This window comes from Phoca vitulina, unplaced genomic scaffold (genome assembly GCF_004348235.1).
Source record: "Phoca vitulina isolate PV1807 unplaced genomic scaffold, GSC_HSeal_1.0 scaffold10, whole genome shotgun sequence".
Taxonomy (NCBI): domain Eukaryota; kingdom Metazoa; phylum Chordata; class Mammalia; order Carnivora; family Phocidae; genus Phoca; species Phoca vitulina.
This window is the reverse complement of record NW_022589713.1, coordinates 14,297,820-14,314,814: the sequence shown is the minus strand read 5'-3', so window position 1 is coordinate 14,314,814 and position 16,995 is coordinate 14,297,820. Positions and strand designations below refer to the sequence as shown.

Sequence of the window (16,995 nt, the reverse complement as noted above, 5' to 3'; positions counted from 1 at the left end):
TTTTATAGTCATATCTTTCTTGGGAAGTTGACCCTTTTACTATCATTATGTAATGTCCTCTTTGTCCTTCAGAAATTTTCTTGTTCTGAAGACAACTTTGTTTTCTATTAATACGACCACTCCAGCTTTATTTTGGTGTTTGCATGGTACATATATTTTACATCTTTTCCATTTTTTCGTATTTAACCTACTTATATTTTTATACTTAAAGTGTATTTCTTATAGACAGCATGTCAGCATATAGTTGAGTCTTATTTTTATCCACTTTGATGCTCTTTTTTAAAAATTTATATCTTTATACAACTTAAATTGAATATAATTATTGATGTGTTAAGATTTAGAATTACTATCTTATTACTTGTTTTCTGTTTGTTGCTTTTTTTTCTTCCTCTTCTCCTGCCCTCTTTGGCGTTATCTGAATTTGTTGTGTACTCCATATCAGCCACTGGATTTTTTACTATATCTTTTTGTTTAGACATTTTTAGTGGTTGATCTAGAAATTATAATATAAATACTTAACTTTCACAGTCTCCTTTGAACTAATATTTTATTACTTGAGGTGGAATGTAGAAAACTTACCACCTTACAGGTCCCTTTAACCACTCCCCTTTTGAAAACGCCATAAGACAATGTTAAAATTTTTCTTACAACAATCATATATATTTGAAAGATATTAAGAGGAAAAATATAGCCTATTCTATTAAACAGATATTTACCATTTTTGTTGCTCTTCCTTCATTTCTGTTGTTCAAAGTTGCCCTCTAATATCATTTCCCTTCCACCCGAAGAAATTTCTTTGGCTTTTTTTTTTTAAACTGTATTCTTACTTTTGTACAAGTTGGATAATTCCTAATAATCTGTCTTTAAGTTCACTGACTCATCTGTCATCCTTTATTTTGCTGTTAATCCAATCCAGTGAACGTTTCATTTTGTTATTTCATTTTCAGTTCTAAAATTTCCATTTCTTTCTTTCTGGTAGCTTCTATTTCTCAGCTGACTTTTCCCCATTTTTCCATTTGTTTCCATTGTGTTTGCTCTTCCTGGAGCATGGTTATAATAGCTGCTTTAAAGTCTTGATCTGCTCATTCCAAAATCTGTGTCATCTTGGGGTTAGTATCTGTTGATTGTCTTTTCCCTTGTGAGATATTAAGATTTTTCTGTTTTTCAAATGATGACTAATTTTGGATTTATCCTGGAAATTTTAAATATTATGTTAAGTGACTCTGGATCTAGATATGTTAAGTGACATAGGATTATCCTACGGTGAATGTTGATACTGTCTTTTACCAGGCAATCAATCACATTAGGTCTAAGACACAAGTCTTACTAATCTTCTGTTGCCTGTGGTTTCAATGTCAGGTGTTTCAAAGTCTTTGCAGTGTGTTCAGATCTGTCCTGAATGTGTGCCATCCAGTGTCCTGTCTGGAATTTGAGTGAGTCTCTACCTTGTTGCTCATTTCTCAAAGCCTTTGGTGTGCTGTTTAGGGTCAGATACATGCATACACAACTTGGAGGTGAGCTCCAAAATTTATACACAACTTTATTGGATCACTTTCTTGTTCTCTCTCCACTCTATAATCTCCTCCACAGGGCTTTCATTTCCCTACACTGTTACATGTTTCCCATAATTTTTCCATAATATTACGCCTGCATCAGAGCTCAAGCAGTGGGAGGATTAAGAGAGAGAAAAAAAAAATTCAATGGGAATTCTTCCCAATGTCTTAGGACCTGAGTTCCCCTGGTTGGATTTTAGGGGTCTGCCCAACTGTTGCTGCCATGACCACTGCTGCTGCATCAGGATTGCCTGGCACTGGGATGAGACAGAATGAAATAAACAACAAAAATGTACCCAAGGGATTTCCCCCATTCTTCTGACCCACAGGGGGCTCCTTTCCTGTTCCTTGTGCCCCAAACAGAGAATTTCTCTTGCAGTTCTGTCTTCCTTGTTGCATAATTCTGGTCTTTGAACTCCTTCTGAGTCAGAGTCAAGAGATTCCAGAGAGGAAAAAAATAGGAAATTCACTGCTGGTTTGATAGTACATACTCTGAATTTTGGTTTCCTTCCCCAATCTGTCTGCTACTATTTACTTTTAAGAGCCCTTAGATAGCTGCTACATGTATTCTGTTCAGGGCTTCTAGTTACATTTAGTGAAAGAGACCTGGGGGAGTAGATACTATTACTCAGTCTTGACCAGAACTGGAACCCCCTCCACAGACTTTTGAATAATAAGTTTTATCTATTGAATTTAAAATCACTTTTTTTTTCAGACTTCATTTATTATCTAAAGTAAAGATACACCTATTACTTAAAGTAAGGCACCTATATTGGATAATACTTTATGATAACAGGCTAATAAATTCTCTTCAATAGAGCAGAATGTTCATTGTTTGGTAAACTTAATAAATGTGTGAAGCTTATTGATATCGATGTTATCAAGAGCATGTTGGGGAAGATAAATAAGGACGTGCCTAGTGGAGGGTAGCTGGCAGTGTGAAGATAAAGGCTGTTATCTCTGGAGGTAGGAAGATTCTGTACACAGAAAGAAAGCATATTAAAGAAGCCAGATGGCATTGGAAGCAAATTTAGGAGGTTCTAGCTCATATACTTGGTATAAACCTAGGCTATTTTTAGATCAACAATAAGTTATGACTATTATCCAATATCTTTAATAGACTATGTCAAACTAGATTGATTTGAGCAATAAATATCTGGAGTTGTGAAACATTTTTTAGAAGAAACTACAGAAACTAGAACATAGTTTTACATGGGGGTTAAGGGTAAGGAATATAAAGGAATATGAAGTCTACATTCAGATGAGTAAATTGGTTTTCTGTGTTTCATGACAGGAGGTATTTCTGAGGTCTGTGTATTGATACAAATTAATACAAAATATTCAAATTGGTACAAAATCAATGTAAAATAATAAAATTTATACAAATTGATGAAACAGTACAAATTAAGTATCAGATAAGATTCTAAGCAAAGCTTATGTAAAGAAGAAAATAGAAGCATGCTCTAGAATCTTCCTGAGCTGTTAGATAATGGTAATGCTTTTTGTGAGTATTTTTCTTTAACAGGTTTATCATTTTGAATGCAGAAATAGGAGCTGTCTGTAAAATTGATAATCTAGTTACTAGTTAAAATGAACTAAGGTCTCCAGGGACTATTTTTTTCCTGCTTCCCATGTAAACCATGCTTTCATAAATACAATTAATAATATTTATATGTATGTATGTGTGTGTATACATATGCCACAAGCAGTAAAAAAAGTGTCTGGATAAGAAAAGGCTCATAGTTGGTCATTTGGGTATTGTTACAGAAACATTTGTTGAGCACAGCAGTAAGCGTGCCCTAAATTCTTCATACATGCAACATTCAATCCTTATAACAATCCAAAGAGGTAGGTATTATTATTCCACTTTTACAGATAAGAAAATTGAGGGATAGAGAGGCTGAATTTATTGCTCAAGATCCCACAGCTCATAAGGGAATGAGGCAAGGTTGATACCCACACCGTCCAGCTCCAGATTATATGTGCTGATTTACTATATTAATATACCAATGAAGCAAATTATGAAGCATGCATGAGACTTTGGTTACTAGAAAAGAAACCCAACGGAGCACAACTAGATATTGAGGGAACTTAATTATCTGAATTCCTCCATTATATTAAATTGACATTTCCTCACCTCAGTAATAATGTCTGTAAGCAGGTGTATTTAACTCTGGTATTGTTTAAAATTAAAAAATACTACAAAGGACAGTTCTCCCATTACATCTATGTGTATTCCTATGATGGCTGTTATTAAAAACTTTGTAGTCAGTATGTATAAATGATAAAGAAAGCATTCTTGCATGGCATAAAATTTTTAACTAAAATAATGATAGTGGTGGAGACACTGTGCTATCTAGGTCATTCACTCTGCAAAGGACACAGGTCAGTGTATTAATTTTTTGTGTGATATGTGGAAGAGGCTGACAAAAGGCTGACTTGGTTGGGATCCTGAATGGGATTGGGAGATAGGTGTACAGGTGACAAATTCCTACAATTCCAAATTCCTGTAACTGAGGAAGACAAGCTTCCTCACTTGGCTACTTTGGACCAGGGTTAGCCTCGTTTACCTTTAACTGTTCTAGGTCAAAGAGAAAATCTGCACCAAAACATTTCTGTGCTGTATAAGCAAGTCAACCCAATCACTCATGATGGATGAAGATTTCCTGTGTTTGTTTTTAACAGGCCTGTCTTGGTTATAAAAGCACATCTCTTTTTCCCTAGAGGATTTGTTAATCAAAGTAGATTGCAGGCATCAGGAATAAGCTCATTTATTTAGGGCCACAGAAGAATAAACTAGTTGGGCATACAGGTCATGGGCTCAGGCTGTCTGGGCTGGGGTCTGGCTCTGCAGCTCAACAGCCCAACCCTGGGCCAGTTTGCCAGGCCTTGCCCACCCTAGAAGGTAGTTATTATTATCCCATTTTATAGATTAGACACTGAGTCACAGGGAGGTTGTGTGCCTTGTACTTTGTTATCTAGAATCTGGCACAGATTAAGTACTTCATAATGACCATTACTGTTTGAGATGTTAGAAGCCAAAATCTGGAAGCTATAGAAATCTGGCTGAGGGCACTTTCTTTTTTTTTTTTTTAAAGATTTTATTTATTTATTTGAGAGAGACACAGCGAGATAGGGAACACAAGCAGGGGGAGTGGGAGAGGGAGAAGCAGGCTTCCTGCGGAGCGGGGAGCCCGATGCGGGGCTCGATCCCAGGACCCTGGGATCATGACCCGAGCCGAAGGCAGACGCTTAACGACTGAGCCACCCAGGTGCCCCCTAAGGGCACTTTCTAATGCTGTCTGGAATATAAGTTCTGTATTGCTCTGGTATGTAAGGCTTTCTGTACGGTGATTGAGATATTTTGAAGAGATAGGTCCAGCATTCCTATGTGGGAGAGCCCAGGAAAGGTTTGCACTATGGTATAGGCTCCATTCTCATGTGCTTGCTTAGCTCCATGTGGTGCCCTATCCTAAACCAAGGTTGGGGCTACCAACCCAAATGAGTTACCACTGCCAGAGAGTTCTGCCCTGTTGGTCTTTGAGGTTTATTTGTGTGATCATTTGGTGGATAATCCTGTTTACTGGCTTCTGTAGGGGAAAAGACTGACACCCTTGATCTCTTGTTTCCTGGCTAACAGCAAAGCTAATCCTTGGAGACTGAGGGTTGGGTTTTCCTCACCACCAGTATTAATGTATTCCACAGAAGGGAGGAGATCTGGATTCTAATCAAGAAACCATTCTTTCTTTTACATGAAAACCTCCCAAATAATACTGCAGGAGTCTTTTCTTTTTCTCTAGAATTTTGAGAAACAAAGTTCTGTGATTTATTTGAAATGCTGGATTAAGAATATTTTATTATTTTTTAAAACAAAATGGCTTTAGGACAAGAAATTTGAATGTGCTTAAGACAAGACTTAATGGAGAATTTGTTTTATTTATTTATTTGTTTGTTTATTTATTTATTTTTGTTTCAGTATGTATGTATGTATGTATTTATATAGAGAGCGGGGGGGGGGGCGCAGAGGGAGAGGGAGAGAAAGAATCCTAAGCAGGCTCCATACCCAGCATGGAGCCCGATGCAGGGCTCAATCCCCTGACCCTGAGATCATGGCCTGAGCCAAAATCAAGAGTCGGATGCTTAACTCACTGAGCCACAGAGGCGCCCTCAAGTTTTTATTTAAATTCTAATTAGTTAACATATAGTGTAATATTGGTTTCAGGAGTAGAATTTAGTGTTTCATCACTTATATAGAATACCCAGTGCTCATCACAAGTGTCCTCCTTAATACCTATCACCCATTTAGCCCTTTCCCTGCCTACCTCCCCTCCAACAACACTCATTTGTTTTCTATAGTTAAGAGTCTCTTATGGTTTGCCTCCCTCTCTTTTTTTCCCCCTTCCCCTATGTTCATCTGTTGTGTTTCTTAAATTTCACATATAAGTGAAATCATCTGGTATTTGTCTTTCTCTGACTCATTTGTTTTGCTTAGCATAATACACTTGAGCTCATCCATGTCATTGCAAATGGGAAGATTTCATTCTTTTTGATGGCTGGGTAATATGCCATTACAGATATATGATATATATATCAGTAGATGGGCATCTGGGCTCTTTCCATAATTTGGCTATATAGTGCTGCTATAAACATTGGGATGCATCTGTCTTTTTTTTTTTTTAAGATTTTATTTATTTATTTGAGAGAGAGAGTGAAAGAGAGAGAGAGCACAAGAGGGGGGGAGCGGGAGAGGGAGAAGCAGACTCCCTGCTGAGCAGGGAGCCCGATGCGGGACTCGATCCCAGGACTCCAGGATCATGACCTGAGCCGAAGGCAGTTGCTTAACCAACTGAGCCACCCAGGCGCCCGGGATGCATCTGTCTTTGAATCAGTATTTTTGTATCCTTCGGGTAAATACCTAGTAGTGTAATTGCTAGGGCATAGGGTAGTTCTATTTTTAACTTTTTGAGGAACTTCCGTACTGTTTTCCAGAGTGGCTGCACCAGTTTGCATTCCCACCAACAGTGATAAGAGGGTTCCCCTTTCTCCGCATCCTTGCCAACATCTGTTGTTTCCTATGTTCTTAATTTTAGCTATTCTGACTGGTGTGAGGTGATATCTCAGCATAGTTTTGATTTACATTTCCCTGATGATGAGTGATGTTGAGCATTTTTTCGCATGTCTTTTAGCCATTTGCATGTCTTCTTTGGAGAAATGTCTGTTTATTGTCTTCTGCCCATTTTTTAACTGGATTATTTGTTTTTTGGGTGTGGAGTTTGGTAAGTTCTTTATAGATTTTGGATACTGGCTCTTTATCTGATATGTCATTTGTGAATATCTTCTCCCATTCTGTAGGTTACCTTTTAGTTTTGTTGACTGTTTCCTTTGCTGTGCAGAAGCTTTTTATCTTGATAAAGTCCCAATAGTTCATTTTTGCTTTTGTTTCCCTTGCCTCTGGACACATGTCTAGTAAAAAGTTGCTATAGCTGATGTCAAAGAGGTTGCTGCCTGTGTTCTCCTCTAGGATTTTGATGGTGTCCTCTCTTACATTTAGGTCTTTCATCAATTTTGAGTTTATTTTTGGGTATGTTGTCAGAAAGTGGTCCAGTTTCATTCCTTTGCATGTTGCTGTCCAGTTTTCCCAAAACCATTTATTGAACAGACTTTTTCCGTTAGATATTCTTTCCTGCTTTGTCAAAGATTAGTTGACCATATAGTTGTGCATCCATTTCTGGGGTTTTTATTCTGTTCCATTGATCTATGTGTCTGTTTTTGTGCCAGTACCATGCTGTCTTAATGACTACAGCTTTATAATATAGCTTGCAGTGCAGAATTGTGATGCCTCCAGCTTTGCTTTTCTTTTTCATGATTAATTTGGCTATTTGGGATCTTTTCTGGTTCCATACAAATTTTAGAATTGTTTGTTTCAGCTCTGTGAAAAATGCTGGTGGTATTTTTGATAGGGATTGCATTAAATGTTTAGATTGCTTTGGATTATGTAAAGATCATTCTGAATTTCCCTAAGCACAGGATCATTGCTGTTTTAAAGTCATTTCCATCAAAGTGCAATTCATATTAATACTATCAATTGTTACCTCATCTAAAACATTTTATCTGCATCCTACTATGGTAGTTTGAGGCTAAATGGCACATTTTATTGGGGTAAAAACTAACTCAAGTACATACTAATAATTTAAAACAAAAGATGTAAAATTAAAAGAAATCAAGAAAGGAAGGCAATGTAAAGTGTATAAATAAATTATATACCAAGTGAGGATGTTTGTATTTATTCATTATCACATTTTCATTCCTGCTTCTTGGGCTCCTCCATTCATGTCATTTTATTAAAGCTCCAATTAACTTATATTCTGGTATTTTATAGAAAGAGTCTGACATGAAAGTTGGTTAACGAGGCGTTGCTCTGTAAACAAGCAAAGCCTTGATAAATACAGTCTAAATAAAGGACAACTATCATTAAAAAGCTATGATGGAACTGAAGATTTCTTTGACAACACTATAAACCATGATAGGGAAGTAGAGCATATGATGATGATATCACTAATACATGGTTGAACTAAATTTATGTCATGTTTGTGTGTGCATTTGTACACACATTAACTTATGTTCCTATTCTTTTTTTAAAATTTCTTTTTCTTGGGGTTCCTGGGTGGCTCAGTTGTTAAGCATCTGCCTTCGGCTCAGGTCGTGATCCCAGGGTCCTGGGATCGAGCCCCGCATCGGGCTCCCTGCTCCGCGGGAAGCCTGCTTCTCCCTCTCACTCCCCCTGCTTGTGTTCCCTCTCTCGTTGTCTCTCCCTCTCTATCAAATAAATAAATAAAATCTTAAAAAAAATAAAAATAAAAAATAAAATTTTTTTCTTTTTTGTTGTGGGGGAGGGGCAGAGGGAGAAGAAGAGAGAGAATCCCAAGCAGGCTCCACGCCCAAAGTGGAGACTAATGAGGGGCTCGATCTCACAACCCTGAGATCATGACCTGAGCCAAAATCAAGAGCTGGACACCTAACCAACTGAGCCACCCAGGGGCCCCTGTTCCTATTCTTTTATGTTTATTCTATTATGTTCTATTTCCCTCCCATTAATCAATGCATTGTGACTCTTCCGTCTCAAGTTAGCCCCTGCCTCCTTCCAGTATAGGTGTAAAGAGTTTAAATTGAGGGCTTAGATGTGCCTGGACCTGGGCAACTCCCATCAAATCTGGCAGTATTTATTATTAGCCCCATCTTCACCTGGGGTTAGGAAGTCTCACCCAGTGGTTATCAAGATGTGGCCTTGGAACCAGAAGCATTACCATTGCCTGGAATGTGGTAGAAATGCAAATTCTTAGGCCCTGACCCAGATCTATTAGATCAGAAACACTGGGGCAGGAGCCCAGCACTCTGGGGGTTAATGAGCCCTCCAGGCAATTCCGATGCTCACTCAAGTTTGAGAACCACTGGTCTCACCTTGGTCTTTCCTGTCTGCCTGAGTTGACCTCCTGGGTACTTACATATCTATGAATTTCAGTTTTCCTTCTCTGATTTTCTCATGACTGGGTCTGTGATCTCTCTGACTGGATTTCTACCAATTCCAGATTTAACACTCTAGTTCCCAGCTGAGATTTCCACCTTGCCTATTATACTGGAGCCCCGTCAGCCCCTTTCCCTAAATATATCACAGCCCTGCTTTTAATGCTTTCCCCTCCTGGCTGGCCACGAAGTCTGGCCTTGAATCAGTCGGGCCATTTGGAGCTAATTTTCATTGGGGCATCTCCATGACCTGATAACCCCCAGTAGGCCATAATAATGCTGGCCTAAACTGACCTCCAGACCCTTTACCTGTGGATGCTATAGTTGACATCACTATCCTTCCTTATTGGGCCCTGTTGTATAACCTAGATAATCATTCTAACCTGCCTAAAGTCCCATTATTATACTCCCTGGATTATTATACGGTTCTGGATATCAAGAGACTGCATAAGCTATGACATCTATTTGAAATCAATGGATACCTCTGGAAAACACTATAGGAGAATTAGGTAAACACTTTAGGGTAAAACACATTATTGATTTGGGGGGCGACCTCTTCAGGGTAAAGAAAGACAACAGTAGAAAATAAGTTACATTTTAATTACTCTAGGAAAATGCTGATATCAGTACTTCATGTTCTGAATATTCTAATTTACCTGATGGGGTAGTTAATACTTTTATCTTGTACGGATTAGTATCCTCTAACTTTTGTTTTCTAAGCCCTAATATTTCCATGCATGGATCCACCTACTGAAATTTATTTTCCAGAAACCTGAACACACCACTATCTTGCTAACAGTTCACAGGGGACCCAGTGCTGTAGAGTTTAATGCAGTATGTATGCTCATCCACAGGAACCTACAGGTAGTTACTACTGTGAAGGAAATTGCAGGTCACATTTATATGCCTAGAAAATAATTCAACAAGCATTTCAAAACACTCTCCATTCACCTTTGGTCAAAGCCCTTTAATGTGTTTATCAATAGTCACAGTACTTCAAGAAGTTCTTTATTTCCTTGAATTTGGTTTAATGCATGGTTACTTGGCCCAGTTTAAGCATAAGCTCTCTTTTATTAAAGCTTTGAGTCCTGTTTCTATTTCCTCTTTGTCAAATAGATAGAAAATTATCAGTAAGTGCTTAACAAAAAGCACTTTACATTGTGGTTATATTCATTTAATCTTTCATGTAGCAATTATTTATTGACTCCTACTGTGTCCTAGGCACTGTGTTGGTACTGCCATAAGAATCCTTGTCTGAATCTCCTTGGAAGTCATTTTCCGGTCAGATGGATCTTTTCTTGTTAGATGTGATGGGTATGGAATTGCCTTACAGAGACTGAGTGGAGACCAGGGAAGGATTGCAAGATCATTAAGATGTGTGGCACTGAGAAATAAAATGTGATTTACCTAAAGTACTGTTACATTCGGGGATATGAAAATGAGAACCCAGGTCAAAGATATACTTCAATAAAGACAACAACATTTTAAAATAGATTTGCCTTTAATGCTCTCCCCTCCTGGCTGGTCGCCAAGTCTGGCCTTGAATCAATTGGGCCATTTGGAGCTAATTCCCGCTGGGGCATCTCCATGACCTGACAAGGCCATAATAATGTTGGACCTCCAGACCCTTCACCTGTGGATGCTATGGTTGACATCACTATCCTTCCTTATTGGGCCCTGCTGTATAACCTAGATAATCATTCTAACCTGCCTAAAGCCCCATTATTATACTCCGCTCTCCCTGTTATTCTGGATATCAAGAGACTGCATAAGCTATGACATCTATTTAAAATCAATGGATGCCACTATCCACTATCTATATACTTTAGGTTTATAGTGATCCTCTTCCAGGTACTTCTTGGAGGTTCCCCTGACTGAAGCTTCATTGCCTTTTCCTTTGAGAAATTGTCTAAACTGTGTCTATAGGAGCCCTCTGGCTAAATATATGGTTCACTAATCAAATATATTTAAGTACTTTCTGTGTCCCTAATTCTATCCTAAGTGCTATAAGGAATTAAAAACAAAACAAATTTACTTTCTCCTTGCTATTACAGATTTTTTGTATAAATCCTGTTGAATTGTGAATATCTTGAGGACAAGACCTATATGCTTCTCATTTTTGTATACTCCAGAACATATTACATTGTATTCAATAAATACTGTTGAATGGAAGAATTCATAGATAAATAAATTCATTTCTAGAGACAGACTATAAACAGACATCAGCCTGAGATTTCTAGGACTCTTGGAAAAGTCAGTTCAGTTGGTGATAGGTCTAAGAGTCGACAGAATGTTTTACCTTGTGAATGAAGGTCAACTTCACCCCAGGGAAAGTTAATGTTATAGACCTGCCATTGTACTCTGGACCAAATCAGCAACACCAGAAATGAAATAGTGCAGCCATGCCTTTTAATGATATCCTTTGTTAAACATGCCACTCACCTGATCTGAAGCCAAGTCAGCATGGGAGTTGTTCCTCCTCCAAACACCCAGACTGTGAAGAACACAAGGAGCAGTGTGGTGGTAAACATCATTTGTTTGGGCTGAGATTCTGTGTCCCGAATAGCCAGGGCAAATGCTATTGCTCCTCGTAAACCTTACAGGAAAAACCAAGAGAGAATAAGAGAAAATGAACATCTGCATGAATCTCATTCTCATTTTCCTGTCTGTATTCATCTTTACAATTTACAAAAAACACAATTACTTTTTAAAATTAAACTTTTTGAGATAACTGTAGATTCACATGCTGTTGTGAGAAATAACATACTTCTTGTTTGCCCTTCCCTACTTTCCCCCCAGTGATAACATCTTGCAAAACCAGTATAATATCACAGCCAGGATTTTGATATTGCTGCAGTCAAGATAGAGTACATTCCCATCACCACCAACGTCCCTCATGTTGCCCTTTTATGACCACATATACTTCCTTCCCACACACTCCCTCCTTAATTTCTGGCAACCAGTAATCAATTCACCATTTCTATAACTGCCAGTTCAAGAATCAAATGGAATCATGCAGTATGTAGTTTTTTGGAATTGGCCTTTTTCACTCAGAATAATTCCCTGGATATTCATGCAGGTTGCTGAATGTATCAACAGTTTATCCCTTTTTATTGCTGAGTAGTAATCCACTATATGTTCCACAGTTTGTTTAACCATCTATCTGTTGAAGTGACATCTGGATTTCCAGTTTTATGGCTATTACAAAAAAGGCTGCTGTGTATGTATGTAAACATAAGTTTTCATTTCTTTGTGGTAGATGCCCAGGAGTGTAATCACTGATTGCATATTTTTAAGAGAAATTACCAAACTGTTTGCCAGAGTGGCTAGACACCATTTATATTCCCACCAGAAATATAGAAGTCATTCATTTTCTCTGCATCCTTACCAGCATTTAATGTCACTATTTTTATTTTCACCATTCTGATAGGTGTGTGGTAATAGCTTATTGCGGTTTTAATTTGCATGTTTCTTTCTTTTCTTTTATTTACTTATTTTTCAAGTAGGCTCCACGACCAGTGTGGAGCCCTTAATTTGCATTTTTCTAATAACTAATGATGTTGAACATTTTTTAATGGGCTTATTTGTTATCTTTTTTAAAATTTTGTTACAGTTTTTATTATTTTTAAAAATTTTTTTATTAACATATAATGTATTTGTTTCAGGGGTACAGGTCTGTGATTCATCAATCTCACACAATTCACAGCACTCGCCATAGTACATACCCTCCCCATTGTCCATCACTCAACCACGGCATCACTCCCACACCCCTCCACTCCAGCAACCCTCAGTTTGTTTTCTGAGATTGAGTCTCTTATGGTTTGTCTCCCTCTCTGGTTTCATCTTGTTTCATTTTCCCCTCCCTTCCCCTATGATCCTCTGTCTTGTTTCTCAAATTCCTCATATCACTGAGATCATATGATACTTGTCTTTCTCTGATTGACTTATTTTGCTTAGCATAATATCTTCTAGTTCCATCCATGTCATTGCAGATGGCAAGATTTCATTTTTTTGATGGCTGCATAATATCCTTTGTATATATATATATATATATATATACACCACATCTTCTTTATCCATTCATCTGTTGATGGACATCTAAGCTCTTTCCATAATTTGGCTATTGTGGACATTACTGCTATAAACATTGGGGTGCATGTGCCCCTTCGGATCACTACATTTGTATCTTTGGGGTAAATACCCAGTAGTGCAATTGCTGGGTCATAGGGTAGCTCTATTTTCAACTTTTTGAGGAACCTCCATACTGTTTTCCAGAGTGACTGCACCAGCTTGCATTCCCACCAACAGTGTAGGAGGGTTCCTCTTTCTCCACATCCTCGCCAACATCTGTCGTTTCCTGAGTTGTTAATTTTAGCCATTCTGACTGGTGTAAGGTGGTATCTCATTGGGGTTTTGATTTGTATTTCCCTGATGCCAAGTGATATTGAGCACTTTTTCATGTGTCTGTTGGCCATTTGGATATCTTCTTTGCAGAAATGTCAGTTCATGTCTTCTGTCCATTTCTTGGTTGTATTATTTGTTCTTTGGGTGTTGAGTTTGAAGAGTTCTTTATAGATTTTGGATACTAGCCCTTTATCTGATATGTCATTTGCAAGTATCTTCTCCCATTCTGTTGGTTGTCTTTTGGTTTTGTTGACTGTTTCCTTTGCTGTGCAAAAGCTTTTTATCTTGATGAAGTCCCAATAGTTAATTTTTGCCCTTGCTTCCCTTGCCTTTGGCAATGTTTCTAGGAAGAAGTTGCTGCGGCTGAGGTCGAAGAGGTTGCTGCCTGTGTTCTCCTCAAGGATTTTGATGGACTCCTGTCTCACATTTAGGTCTTTCATCCATTTTGAGTCTATTTTTGTGTGTGGTGTAAGGAAATGGTCCAGTTTCATTCTTCTGCATGTGGCTGTCCAATTTTCCCAACACCATTTGTTGAAGAGGCTGTCTTTTTTCCATTGGACATTCTTTCCTGCTTTGTTGAAGATTAGTTGACCATAGAGTTGAGGGTCCATTTCTGGGCTCTCTATTCTGTTCCATTGATCTATGTGTCTGTTTTTGTGCCAGTACCATACTGTCTTGATGATTACAGCTTTGTAATAGAGCTTGAAGTCTGGAATTGTGATGCCACCAGCTTTGCTTTTTTTTTTTTTCAACATTCCTCTGGCTATTCAGGGTCTTTTCTGGTTCCATACAAATTTTAGGATTATTTGTTCCATTTCTTTGAAAAAAGTGGATGGTATTTTGATAGGGATTGCATTGAATGTGTAGACTGCTCTAGGTAGCATAAACATTTTCACAATATTTGTTCTTCCAATCCATGAGCATGGAACATTTTTCCATTTCTTTGTGTCTTCCTCAATTTCTTTCATGAGTATTCTATAGTTTTCTGAGTACAGATCCTTTGCCTCTTTGGTTGGATTTATTCCTAGGTATCTTATGGTTTTGGGTGCAATTGTAAATGGGATCGACTCCTTAATTTCTCTTTCTTCTGTCTTGTTGTTGGTGTATAGGAATGTCACTGATTTCTGTGCATTGATTTTATATCCTGCCACTTTACTGAATTCCTGTATGAGTTCTAGCAGTTCTGGGATGGAGTCTTCTGGGTTTTCCACATAATGTATCATATCATCTGCAAAAAGTGAGAGTTTCACTTCTTCTTTGCCAATTTGGATGCCTTTTATTTCTTTTTGTTGTCTGATTGCTGTGGCTAGGACTTCTAATACTATGTTGAATAGCAGTGGTGATAGTGGACATCCCTGCCGTGTTCCTGACCTTAGGGGGAAAGCTCTCAGTTTTTCCCCATTGAGTATGATATTCATTGTGGATTTTTCATAGATGGCTTTTATGATATTGAGCTATGTACCCTCTATCCCTACACTGTGAAGAGTTTTGATCAAGAAAGGATGCTGTACTTTGTCAAATGCATTTTCTGCATCTACTGAGAGGATCATATGGTTCTTGTTCTTTCTTTTATTAATGTATTGTATCACATTGATTGATTTGCAGATGTTGAACCAATCTTGCAGCCCAGGGATAAATCCCACTTGATCGTGGTGAATAATCCTTTTAATGTACTGTTGGATTCTATTGGCTAGTATTTTGGTGAGAATTTTTGCATCTGTGTTCATCAAGGATATTGGTCTGTAATTCTCCTTTTTGATGGGCTTTGTCTGGTTTTGGGATCAAGGTAATGGTGGCCTCATAAAACGAGTTTGGAAGTTTTCCTTCCATTTCTATTTTTTGGAACAGTTTCAGAAGAAAAAGTATTAATTCTTCTTGAAATGTTTGGTAGGATTCCCCTGGGAAGCCATATGGCCCTGGGCTCATTTGTTGGGAGATTTTTGATGTCTGCTTCAATTTCCTTAGTGGTTATGGGTCTGTTCAGGTTTTCTATTTCTTCCTGGTTCAGTTTTGGTAGTTGATACATCTCTAGGAATGCATCCATTTCTTCCAGATTATCTAATTTGCTGGCATAGAGTTGCTCATAATATGTTCTTATAATTGTTTGTATTTCTTTGGTGATGGTTGTGATCTCTCCTGTTTCATTCATGATTTTGTTGATTTGGGTCCTTTCTCTTTTCTTTTTGATAAGTCTGGCCAGGGGTTTATCAATCTTGTTAATTCTTTCAAAGAACCAGCTCCTAGTTTCGTTGATCTGTTCTACTGTTCTTTTGGTTTCTATTTCATTGATTTCTGCTCTGATCTTTATTATTTCTCTTCTCCTGCTGGGTTTAGGCTTTATTTGCTGTTCTTCCTCCAGCTCCTTTAGGTGTAGGGTTAGGTTTTATATTTGAGACCTTTCTTATTTCTAGAGAAAGTCTTGTATTGCTATATACTTTCCTCTTAGGACTCCCTTTGCTGCATCCCAAAGATTTTGAACAGTTGTGTTTTCATTTTCATTTGTTTCCATGAATTTTTTAAATTATTCTTTAATTTCCTGGTTGATCATTCATTCTTTAGTAGGATGTTCTTTAGCCTCCATGTATTTGAGTTCTTTCCAACTTTCCTCTTGTGGTTGAATTCTAGTTTCAAAGCATTGTGGTTCAAAAATATGCAGGGAATGATCCCAATCTTTATTGGTTGAAACCTGATTTGTGACCCAGGTTGTGATGTGTTCTGGAGAATGTTCCATGTGCACTAGAGAAGAACCTGTATTCTGTTGTTTTGGGATGGAATGTTCTGAATATATCTATGAAGTCCATCTGGTCCAGTGTGTCACTTAAAGCCTTTATTTCCTTGCTGATCTTTTGCTTGGATGATCTGTCCATTTTAGTGAGGGGAGTGTTAAAGTCCCCTACTATTATTGTATTATTGTTGATGTGTTTCTTTGATTTTGTTATTAATTGGCTTATATAATTGGCTGCTCCCATGTTAGGGGCATAGATGTTTACAATTGTTAGATCTTCTTGTTGGATAGACCCTTTAAATAGGATGTAGTGTCCTTCCTCATCTCTTATTATAGTCTTTAGTTTAAAATCTAGTTAGTCTGATATAAGGATTGCCACCCCAGCTTTCTTTTGATGTCCATTAGCATGGTAAATGGAATGGTTTTCCATCCCTTCACTTTCAATCTGGAGGTGCCTTTAAGTCTAAAATGCGTCTCTTGCAGATAGCATATTGATGGGTCTTAGTTTTTTTATCCAATCTGATACCCTGTGTCTTTTGATTGGAGCATTTAGCCCATTTACATTCAGAGTAACTATTGAAAGATATGAATTTAGTGCCATTGTATTGCCTGTAAGGTGACTGTTACTGTATATTGTCTCTGTTCCTTTCTGGTCTATGTTACTTTTAGGCTCTCTCTTTGCTTAGAGGACCCCTTTCAATATTTCTTGTAGGGCTGGTTTCGTGTTTGCAAATTCTTTTAGTTTTTGTTTGTCCTGGAAGCTTTTTATCTCTCCTTCTATTTTCAATGACA

At 37.8% G+C, this 16,995-nt stretch overlaps 1 protein-coding gene across 5 annotated transcripts in view; it reads right to left on the bottom strand.

The window, feature by feature from the left end:
* The window catches only part of SLC9A9 (solute carrier family 9 member A9), a 678,420-nt gene that overhangs the window by 188,572 nt on the left and 472,853 nt on the right, over positions 1-16,995 (bottom strand). For all 5 annotated transcript variants that reach the window (XM_032408521.1, XM_032408519.1, XM_032408520.1 and 2 more), the window contains one exon: positions 11,517-11,670. In XM_032408521.1, coding sequence (XP_032264412.1) covers positions 11,517-11,670 — 154 coding nt within the window. The remainder of the gene's footprint in view (positions 1-11,516; positions 11,671-16,995) is intronic.